The sequence below is a fragment of the Marmota flaviventris genome, chromosome 2 (genome assembly GCF_047511675.1).
Source record: "Marmota flaviventris isolate mMarFla1 chromosome 2, mMarFla1.hap1, whole genome shotgun sequence".
Lineage (NCBI taxonomy): Eukaryota > Metazoa > Chordata > Mammalia > Rodentia > Sciuridae > Marmota > Marmota flaviventris.
Window position 1 is genome coordinate 92,811,964 of NC_092499.1, and position 12,046 is coordinate 92,824,009.

At 36.8% G+C, this 12,046-nt stretch overlaps 1 protein-coding gene and 1 long non-coding RNA gene across 4 annotated transcripts in view; one reads left to right on the forward strand and one right to left on the reverse strand.

The window, feature by feature from the left end:
• Nucleotides 1-12,046, forward strand: part of Golm2 (golgi membrane protein 2) — a 105,657-nt gene that overhangs the window by 39,830 nt on the left and 53,781 nt on the right. For both annotated transcript variants that reach the window (XM_027926183.2, XM_027926184.2), the window contains exons 5-6: nt 8,703-8,847; nt 9,375-9,455. In XM_027926183.2, the coding sequence (XP_027781984.1) occupies nt 8,703-8,847; nt 9,375-9,455 (226 nt within the window). The remainder of the gene's footprint in view (nt 1-8,702; nt 8,848-9,374; nt 9,456-12,046) is intronic.
• The window catches only part of LOC114085027 (uncharacterized), a 117,764-nt gene that overhangs the window by 35,060 nt on the left and 70,658 nt on the right, over nt 1-12,046 (reverse strand). The gene's annotated exons all lie outside the window — the stretch shown is intronic.

Consider the following 12,046-nt stretch of genomic DNA (forward strand, 5'->3'; position numbering starts at 1 on the left):
TTCCCATTGTGTGTATGTGTGTGTGTGTGTATGTGTGTGTGTATCACAATTTCTTAATCCATTCATCTATTGACAGGCATCTGGTTTGATTCCATAACTTAATTATTTGAGTTGTACTGCAGTAAACATTGAGATGGCTATGTCACTGTAGGGTGATTTTAGATTTTTTTAGGAAAATACCAAGAAGTAAGATGGCTGGGTCATGTGGTGGTTCCATCCCTAGTTATTTGGGGAATCTCCATATTTTTTTCCAGAGTGGTTGTACTAGTCTGCAGTCCCACGACCCATACTTATATTGGAATATAAATTTTCAAAATAAGTTCTGAAAATGCTCTGGATTTTAAAAGGCTCTGTGGTAATATCTCCTGTTTCATCTCTAATCTTGTTGATTTCTGTCTTTTCATTCTTTCTTTTGGCTAAGGATTTCTCAATCTTATTTATCTTTTCAAAGTTGTATCTAACTTTTAAAAATAATTTTTTTCCTGCTGTAGTAATGCATCTCTATAGTCCCCAGCTACTTAAGAGACTGGTAGAAGGTAGAAGGATCACTTGAGCCCAGGAGTTCAAAATCAGCCTGGGCAATATAGCAAGATCTAGTCTTCAAAAAAGAAAAAGAAAAAGATGATGATGATGATGATAATTTTTATTGTTAATATATTTCTGAGATTTAAGATAGATACCATTTTACTGGAAGTTGTCAATTACTTCCTTCCATTTGAAGAAAAAAAAATTAGAAACTTTTTATTTTTTTCAATCTTTGCTAGTCTCATACTGTTTCTTAAAACACAGAAATAAAACATTTAAAAGAAAAGAAAGAAATACCAGTCACTATAACCAATTTTTTTGGCAGGGGGCTGGTACCAGGGATTGAACTCAGGGCACTGGACCATTGAGCCACATCCCTAGCCCTATTTTGTATTTTTCTTTAGAGACAGGGTCTCACTGTGTTGCTTAGTGTGTCTCGCTTTTGCTGAGGCAGGCTTTAAACTTGCAATCCTCTAGCCTCACTCAGCCTCCCAAGCTGCTGGGATTACAGATGTGCACCACTGCACCTGGCACCAATTTTGATTCATACTTTTTTTTTTTTTCCTGGTGGTGCCTTATGCATGCTAAACACATGGCCTTATACATGCCAAATACATGGTGTATCACTGAACTATGTCCCCAACCCTGATTTATACTTTTTCAAAAATATTTTTAGTTGTAGATGGACACAATACCCTTATTTTATTTATTTATTTTTATGTGGTACTGAGAATTGAACCCAGTGCCTCACACATGCTAGGCAAGTGCTCTACCACTGAGCTACAACCCCAGCCCTAATTTATATTTTTTAACATAGCATATTCTTTTATTAATTTATCTACTTGAAGCTGATATATTCTGAAGGTTTTTTTAGAAATAGAGGGAATTTTTCTGAAGATCACTAGCCATCAGGACCTGAGTAATTTTTATGACTCACCTCTAATCTCACCTGACTAGGCTTGGTTCTTATAAAGTCTTGTGATTTAAAGTGAAGAGAGATTTAATAGTGAAAGAATTTGTTTTTCTCTTTGGTAATGTCCACCTGTGTTCTATAAGGTAAGAACACAGGGTTTTGTTCTTTTTTTTGTTGTTGTTACGAGAGATTGAACCCAAGGGTACTTAACCATTGAGCCACTTCCCAGCCCTTTTTATGTTTTATTTTGAGATGGAGTCTCACTACGTTTTTTATGTCCTCACTAAGTTGCTGAGGTTGAACTCAAACCTGTGATCCTCCTACTTTAGTCTCCCCAGCTGCTGGATTATAGGCATGTACCACCACACCCAGCTCACAGGGTTTTGTTCTAAGTGTTTCCACAGTTTTACAGCAGGTTATTGGGGTGTCATTTCTCTTTCATTTTCTGAATCTACAAAGTGGAATAGCTGCTGCCTATGTACAGTCTACTTTGAAGAGACATGAGGATGGATTGGTAGAGGAAGGCAGACCGTAGTAGAGGCATTGAGGGCAGCCAGAAGGTAGTACTGAGACTGAGAAGTTTGAAGAGCATAGCAGAACATATGAGGAAGGGGAAAAGAAGTTTGCTATGCATTTGTGCCCTTCCAAAACTAGAATATAAATAATGGGGTAGATTTGCTCTCTTCTCTTCTCCCAAGGCAGACAGATAAGTGCTTTTCCTTTTTTTTCTGCACAAGAATACTTCTCTTTCTACGTTTTTTTTCTTTTTTCTTTTGGTGTTTGAGTGGTACTGGGACTTGAACCTAGGAATGCTTTACCACTGAGCTCCATGTCTATCTCCCTTCTTTTTTTTAAGACAAGGTCTCTCCAAGTTGCCCAGGCTGGCCTCAAACTTGTAATCCTCCTGCGTCAACCTCCCATGTACCTGGGATTACAGGTGTATGCTGCCATGCCTTGCTTACCTTCTGCTTTTTTGTACTAAGCTGTTTTAATAATTAATGGTTAACTCTTCAGTTCTTCCTGACCCTATACTGCCCTAATTAGGACAAGGCAGGGCAAGAATGTAGATCCCTAGGAAACTTCTTTGTGGGGTAGCACACCAGGCCTTACCCTCTAGGCCAACTGCCTGATTCTGCTCCCTATCCTTTACTTCCTGTTCCTCAACTACATGAAAGATTGGTTCTGTGAAATTAGAGTTATTTTTCATAGGGACAAATTCAGTGTTCACCATTTGAAACCAACATAAATTATATTCAGGGATTTATTTATTTATTTGTTAACTAATTAGCCAAGTGTTTGTTTATCTTGGAAGTTACTCCGGCAAAGGAGTTAGTAAACCATGTGTAACCCATAAGCCAAATCAACTTGCTGGCTGTTTTTGTACTTCTCACAAGCTAAAAATGGTTTATATATATATATATATATATATATATATATAAAAAATTAAATTATATATATAATATTAAATTATATATAATATTAAATTATATATATATATAATATTAAATTATATATATATAATTTTTTTATTGGTTGTTCAAAACATTACAAAGGTCATGACATATCATCTTTCATACATTTGATTCAAGTGGGTTATGAACTCCCATTTTTACCCCAAATGCAAATTACAGAATCACATCGGTTACACATTCACATTTTTACATAATGCCATATTAGTGACTGTTGTATTCTGCTACCTTTCCTATCCCCTACTATCCCCCCTCCCCTCCCCTCCCATCTTCCCTCTCTACCTCATCTGCTGTTGTTCAATTCTCTCCCTTGTTTTTTTTTTGCCCCCCCTTTCCCCTCACAACCTCTTATATGTAATTTTGTGTAACATTGAGGGTCTCCTTCCATTTCCATACAATTTCCCTTCTCTCTCCCTTTCCCTCCCCCCACTCGTCTCTGTTTAATGTTAATCTTTTCCTCATGCTCTTCCTCCCTGCTCTGTTCTTAGTTGCTCTCCTTATATCAAAGAAGACATTTGGCATTTGTTTTTTAAGGATTGGCTAGCTTCACTTAGCATAATCTGCTCTAATGCCATCCATTTCCCTGCAAATTCCATGATTTTGTCATTTTTTAGTGCTGCGTAATACTCCATTGTGTATAAATGCCACATTTTTTTTTATCCATTCATCTATTGAAGGGCATCTAGGTTGGTTCCACAGTCTAGCTATTGTGAATTGTGCTGCTATGATCATTGATGTGGCAGTATCCCTATAGTACGCTCTTTTAAGGTCCTCAGAGAATAGTCCAAGAAGGGTGATAGCTGGGTCAAATGGTGGTTCCATTCCCAGCTTTCCCAGGAATCTCCATACTGCTTTCCAAATTGGCCGCACCAATTTGCAGTCCCACCAGCAATGTACAAGTGTACCCTTTTCCTCACATCCTCGCCAGCACTTATTGTTGTTTGACTTCATAATGGCTGCCAATCTTACTGGAGTGAGATGGTATCTTAGGGTGGTTTTGATTTGCATTTCTTTGACTGCTAGAGATGGTGAGCATTTTTTCATGTACTTGTTGATTGATTGTATGTCCTCCTCTGAGAAGTGTCTGTTCAGGTCCTTGGTCCATTTGTTGATTGGGTTATTTGTTATCTTATTGTTTAATTTTTTGAGTTCTTTGTATATTCTGGATATTAGGGCTCTATCTGAAGTGTGAGGGGTAAAAATTTGTTCCCAGGGTATAGGCTCCCTGTTTACCTCTCTTATTGTTTCTCTTGCTGAGAAAAAACTTTTTAGTTTAAGTAAGTCCCATTTGTTTATTCTTGCTATTAATTCTTGGGCTATGGGCGTCCTATTAAGGAATTGGAGCCCGACCCCACAATATGTACATCGGAGCCAACTTTTTCTTCTATCAGACGCAGAGTCTCTGATTTGATATCAAGCTCCTTGATCCATTTTGAGTTAACTTTTGTGCATGGTGAGAGAAAGGGGTTCAGCTTCATTTTGTTGCATATGGATTTCCAGTTTTCCCAGCACCATTTGTTGAAGATGCTATCCTTCCTCCATTGCATGCTTTTAGCCCCTTTATCAAATATAACAAAGTTGTAATTTTGTGGATTGGTCTCTGTGTCCTCTATTCTGTACCATTGGTCCACCCGCCTGTTTTGGTACCAGTACCATGCTGTTTTTGTTACTATTGCTCTGTAGTACAGTTTGAAATCTGGTATCGCTATACCTCCTGATTCACACTTCCTGCTTAGAATTGCTTTTGCTATTCTGGGTCTTTTGTTTTTCCATATGAATTTCATGATTGCTTTATCTATTTCTACAAGAAATGTCGTTGGGATTTTGATTGGCATCGCATTAAACCTGTAGAGAACTTTGGGTAATATCGCCATTTTGATGATGTTAGTTCTGCCTATCCATGAACAGGGTATATTTTTCCATCTTCTAAGATCTTCTTCTATCTCTCTCTTTAGGGTTCTGTAGTTTTCATTGTATAAATCTTTCACCTCTTTTGTTAGGTTGATTCCCAAGTATTTTATTTTTTTTGAGGATATTGTGAATGGAGTAGTTTTCCTCATTTCCATTTCAGAAGATTTGTTGCTGATATACAGGAATGCCTTTGATTTATGCGTGTTGATTTTATATCCTGCCACTTTGCTGAATTCATTTATTAACTCTAGCAGTTTCTTTGTAGACCCTTTTGGGTCTGCTAGGTATAGAATCATGACATCTGCAAATAGTGATAATTTAAGTTCTTCTTTTCCTATTTTTATGCCTTTAATTTCTTTTGTCTGTCTAATTGCTCTGGCTAGTATTTCAAGAACTAAATTGAACAGAAGTGGTGAGAGAGGGCATCCCTGTCTTGTTCCAGTTTTTAGAGGGAATGCCTTCAGTTTTTCTCCATTTAGAATGATGCTAGCCTGAGGCTTAGCATATATAGCTTTTACAATGTTGAGGTAAGTTCCTGTTATCCCTAGTTTTTCTAGTGTTTTGAACATAAAGCGATGCTGTACTTTGTCGAATGCTTTTTCTGCATCTATCGAGATGATCATATGGTTCTTATCTTTAAGTCTATTGATGTGGTGAATAACATTTATTTATTGATTTCTGTATATTGAACCAGCCTTGCATCCCAGGGATGAATCCTACTTGATCATGGTGCACAATTTTTTCGATATGCTTTTGTATTCGATTTGCCAGGATTTTATTGAGAATTTTTTTAAAAAATATTTTATTTTTTAGTTTTCGGCGGACACATCTTTGTATGTGGTGCTGAGGGTCGAGCCCGGGCTGCACGCATGCCAGGCGAGCGTGCTACCGCTTGAGCCACATCCCCAGCCCATATAAATATATTTTAATATTTATTTTTTAGGTGTAGATGGACACAACACAGTGCCTTTATTTTTATGTGGTGCTGAGGATGGAATCCGGGTCCCACCCGCGCTAGGCAAGTGCTCTACCACTGAGCCACAATCCCAGCCTGGTTTTTATATTTTTAATGGATTAAAAACTCAAAAAACATTTTATGACAAGGGAATATTATGAGAAATAGACATTTTAGTGTCCATAAATAAAATTGGTTACCACTTTAATGCTACAAAATTATAGAGGGACTATTACAGACCAGAGGAAACTAAGGTGACGTGAGTATTTCAGTGCATACATATAGTTATCCTGAGTCAGATCTTGAAGCACACAAAGACCTAGTAGAAAAACTGTTGATATCTAAATAAAGTCTGGGGTTAGTTAATAATAATTTATTGATACCGATTTCTTAGTTTTACATAGGTTCCATGGTAAAGTAAGCTGTTGACAATAGGGGAAACTAGGTAAGGAGTAATTAATTTTCTGTAAATCTAAAACTATTTCAGAAAAAAAAAGTTTATTAAAAAAAAACAACAACAATAATTGAAAAGTCCCTTCACCAAGTCACAAACATTGATTTAGAAAGCCGTCTTGTTTTATTAAGAAAATTTATTTATATACAGGTAAAGTCCTACATAACCTTAAAGGGACATCTCTGTTAAGTATTTTTTTTTTTAAAGAGAGAGAGAGAGAATTTTTTAATATTTATTTTTTAGTTTTCGGCGGACACAACATCTTTGTATGTGGTGCTGAGGATCGAACCCAGGCCGCATGCATGCCAGGCGAGCGTGCTACCACTTGAGCCACATCCCCAGCCCCATGAAAAAGTATTTTTGAACGGTAGTCTATTGACTTTTAATTTTTAATATTGTTTATTTTATCCACATCTGCAAAACAGTGAGCTTACTATAGAAATAGCCTTAGGATCTATCATGTAATAAAAATGCATAGAGATGTAGAATGGCTGTTCAGGTTGTGTTCCATGGGTTTTCTCATTCTTGGCTTTCAAATTGACATATTCAAGAATTTCATTCTATTCTTTCACTCACCAATGATTAAGCTCTTGAAATTGGTTATAGCTTGGTTATAGTTTAGCAAATTGCCAGAAAACGTGGGATTTGTAGTCAGAAAGACTGAATATTTTCTCCATAAATTTGTAGCTGAATGACATAAATAAGCTACTTAAGCCGGGCACAGAGGCACATTCTTGTAATCCCAGCAGCTCAGGAGGCTGAGTCAGGAGGATCACAACAGCCAGGTGCTTAGCAATTCAGTGAGACTCAGTCTCTAAATAAAATACAAAATAGGCTGGGGATGTGCCCTGAGTTCAATTCCTAGTACCAAAAAAAAAAAAAAAAAAAGAGGGCTGGGGATGTGGCTCAAGTGGTTGCATGCTCGCCTAGCATGCGTGAGGCACTGGGTTCGATTCTCAGCACCACATCGAAACAAAATAAAGATATTGTGTTCACCTAAAACTAAAAAATAAATATTAAAAAAAGAATAAGCTACTTAACTTTTACAAGTCTTAGTTTTATATTATTTTGCTTTTTTCCAAACTATCTCTTTTAGAAGGTAGATATGAAAGTTGTTTATAAACTATGAAATAACACCTTGTAAATGTTTGTTGATTTTATCTGTCAGGACTGCTGAATACTGCTCCGAATTATCAAAGCACCCGTTCTTTTTCTTTTTCTTTTTATTTTTTGGAACTAGGGATTGAACCCAGGAGAACTTTACCACTGAGGTACAACCCCAGTTCTTTTTATTTTTTATTTTGAGACAGTGTCTCACTATATTGCCAAGGGTCTCACTAACTTGCAATCCTTCTGCCTCAGCCTCCTGAGTTACTGGGATTATAGGTGTGTACCTACCATGGCTGGCCCTTTTCTTTATTATGACACAGTCATAAGATTTGGCTTTTGTTTTTCTAGATTTATTTTTTTTCCAGTACTGGGACTAGAACCTAGAGGCTTGCATATGCCAGGCAGGCATTCTACAACTGAGCCACATTCCCAACACAGTACTTCTTTTTTTGTTCTACTGGTACTTGAACTCAGGGCCTTGCATATGCTAGGCATGTGATTTACCACATAGCTAGGCTCCCAGCCCCTTCGTAATATTTTTTTCTGGTATTACCAATAATTCCATTGCATAATGCATTAGAGTTTATAGATCATTTATATATGCATTAAATATTAACTAGAGGGACCTACTTATAGGACCTACCCAGGCATATGTACTTTACTTCTTGCTTCTAAAATACCCACTGAGGCAATTCAAACTTGGCCCATCAAGAGAAATGAATTAGGTCTACCATGTATCTGAAGATTTAAGTTTCCAAGATGATGATGTTCTTAGAAACAGATTGGAGGGAGCACTGACTTGTGTATTCGGTTTACTTGCTATCCTGTGTGACCACTGCACCAGGGAAGTAGTTTGCCTGCGTCTCGCTTTTGCTATTTCCATGTGGGGAAAAGCCTGACAATCTCAACTGTCATCTGTCATACATGTAGAGACACCCATGTGCCACCCTCCTCCTGTTCAGCCACCCAGTTTGATTCCTGTATATGCCTATAGAAAACCCACTTTGCCCATAGCACCAGAACTATTTCCAACTGTAGGCTACCACAGCAATCCATACTACTCAGTAGTCTGTTTTGCAGAATCCTTCCCTAAGCATGGCCAAACAGATTTCCCTGTGCTTAATGTTTTAAGCCATTTACTATAAATAGAGACTTTAAAAAGTGTTAGTTATTCTTTGATTTCACATCACTATAAAAACATAACAAAATAATTGTATATCCCTCATCTCCAAGTATTCAGAATATGAATGGGTTGTATATATTTTAAATGATAAACTATTTCAGAACATTTGATTAATAGTTGTACCAATGGTTTAACAATTTGAACTGAGAAATATTTATTGTAACCAAATCTTTATCTAACAGCAAGAGACCCACAAAGTTCAATCAAATGATGGAAAAGAATTGGGTATAAACGATCATGTAGTACCTAAAAATATTCCCAAAGTAGCTGAGAATGCTGCAGAAAAGAATGAAGAACCGTCCAGCAATCACATTCCACATGGGAAAGGTATTATTATTTTGTTTTGTGTTAATAGGATATTGACCTTTTCTTCCCATTTCTAAGTGAATGTTTTTCATCGCAAAGAAAATTGTTTGATTTTAGTTCATATATGATTAGGTGTTTTTTTGGTAACGGGGATTGAACTTAGGGTCACTCGACCACTGAGCCATATCCCTAGCCCTATTTTGTATTTTATTAGAGACAGGGTTTCACTGAGTTGTGTAGCACCTTGCTAAATTGCTGAGGCTGGCTTTAAACTCACTATCCTCCTGCCTCTGCCTCCCAAGCTGTTGGGATTACAGGTGTGCACCCGGTGCCTGGCCATGATTAGGTGTTTTTATTGTTTAAAATTTGGATCTTTTGATAAAAAAGTAAAAGCTATTTTAGAGTTAAAACTGTGTCCAAAGCAAGAAGTAAGACATTCAGTCAATGTAGCCTATTGCTTTAAGAACTAATTTTACTTTCCTCTAAAACACTTTCAATTTCTTTAAGAAAAAGTTACAGAAATCATATCTTTTTTGTTCCTTGGGCAGAACAAATCAAACGAAGTGGTGATGCAGGGATGCCTGGGATAGAAGAGAATGACCTAGCAAAAGCTGATGATCTTCCCACTGGTAAGTGAAAATTATTAGAGAATTCAACTAAGGTTATTATTTTTCATGTTACTGCATTCTCTCTTTGGGTGAAACTTGGAAAACCACAGATATCTACATAATTGGTATGTCTGGTTAATTACCTATTAATTTCCCAGATCTTTTTTAAAAAATATTTTTAGTTATAGACAAAATCAATACCTTTATTTTACTCATTTATTTTTATGAGTACTGAGGATCGAACCCAGTGCCTCACATGTGCCAGGCAAGCACTCTACCACTGAGGCACAACCCCAGCCCCCAGACTTTTTTTATATATAAAGTTTATTAAATTTCCTTACTCAATATGTAGAATCCTTGTTTTGCTATTATAAGAGTCAGCCATTTTTCAACCGTTTCTTGATGAATCCATGTTATTGTTCATGAAAGCTATGCTGTGTTGGAGTCATTTATTGTTTACTAAAAGTATACCAGGCTCTTCTTTCATACTTAGTAGTCCTACATTGCTGGGTTGGTGTGCTAATGTGGGCTAGTAATACTCTTACATGAGTTATTTAGATTTTAGGGCTTGTCTTGTCTTTCCATTAAATCACCCCACATGTTTATTTTTTTGTTTTTGGGTGCTGCACATTAAACCTAGGGCCACTCTACTGTTGTGCTACATCCCCACCTATTTTATTTTGAGACAAGGGCTTGCTAAATTGCTAGGTCTACCCTTCCACCTGGCTTTCCCCACATTTTGGGTGATTTATTCACTTTTTTCCTTTTTCTTCTTTTATGGCCACTTATTTTTCGTGTATAAATTTTCATTAATTTGTTTGCTGCTTATCCATTTTCATTGGAAATCCTAATCCTACTTGCTGTCTTTTTTTTTTTTTTTGAGGGGGCGGGGGTCCCGGAATTGAACTTGGGAGCACTCGACTACTGAGCCCAGTCCTATTTTGTATTTTAATTAGAGACAGGGTCTCACCGAGATGCTTAGCGCCTCACCGTTGCTGAGTCTGGCTTTGAATTCATTATCTTCCTGCCTCGGCCTCCCAAGCTGCTGGGATTACAGGAGTGAGCACCATGCCTGGCACTTGCTGTCATCTTATCCCATTCATTTTTTTCCCTTCATATCTCATTGTTTTTCTATCCTTCTCTAATGTTCTTGGCTATTATATAGATAACTCTCTGCCAAATTCCATTTATTATGGTGGAAAATCAGAAGTAACAGCACATTTTTGCCTCTTCTTGGCTGTTTTTATTCCTTCTCAGTTTCAGCAGTTATTTCTGTGATTATGGCTAAAATTACTGTGTATGTATCTGAAATTACTGTGTCTGAGGCCCAAATGAGTAAAGAGTTTTGTTATCTTCTAAAATTCTTCCATGTCTAAATTCTTGTGGGTTTCCAATTCTTAAATAAAGGAAGGACAAAAGCTGTAACATGAATTTGAAAATACTAAGGTAGCCTCAAGATCCTGGGTTTTAGCCTCCATATGACAAATGAAAGAAAGGAAAAACAGGTATAGTGGTACATGTCTGTAACCCATCTACTCAGGAAGCAGAGGCAGGAGGATAGAAAATTTGAGACAACCCTGGCACCTTAGTAAGACCCTGTCTCAAAAATGATTTTTTTTTTTTTTTTTTAAGAGTTAGGGATGTAGCTCAGTAGTAGCGCACATACCTGGCATGCATGAAGCCCTGGGTTCAATACACAGTACTGGGGGTATGGGGAATATATATATATATATATATATATATATATATATATATATGCATACACACACATACATATATATATATATATATATATATATATATATATATATAATTTATTTATTTATTTATATTTTTTTGTTATAACATACTGAGTTAGAATGAACAAGATTTTGTTGTAAGACAATGAAATGATTCAGTGATTTCTAACGTGCAATATCTGGACCAATGATATCACTCTTACTCAGGGACTTAACTAGAAATGCAGATTCTTAGGTTCCAGAACAAATTAGGAGATGGAGCCCAGCGATTGCTCCATCTGTTTTAACAAGCTCTCTGGGTGATTTTCATCTGTGTTGAAATTTGAGAACCACTGACTTAACACATTAATTTTAAAAAGTACTGAGAGCAGAGATTCTGTATTTTCTTTTTCTTGTTTTGGTATTGGTGTTAAACCCAGGGTCATTCTACCACTGGGAAACATTCCTAGTCTTATTTTTATTTTGAGACAGGGTCTCACTAAGTTAAAGGCTGAACTTGAATTTGTGATCCTCCTGCTTCAGTCTTCTAGTTGCTGGGATTACAGGGCTGTACCCATGTGTCCATATACCATGTATTTTTCTTCTAAATTTTTGCAGCACTGCTGTAGCCTTAACTTGAGTGAGTTTTAGGTTGATTAAATCTCTTTTATTTTGCCTTATTTAATTTTTAAGCTATTTTCAAAATTTTGCCATAGGTAAATTGGCATCTAAAACATCCTGTTCAAGCTGGGTGCAGTGGCACATGCCTGTAATCCCAGTAGCTCGGGAGACTGAGGCAGGAGGATCTCGAACTCAAAGCCAGCCTCAGCAATGGCGAGGCACTGAGCAACTCAGTGAGACCCTGTCTCTAAATAAAATACAAAATAGAACTGG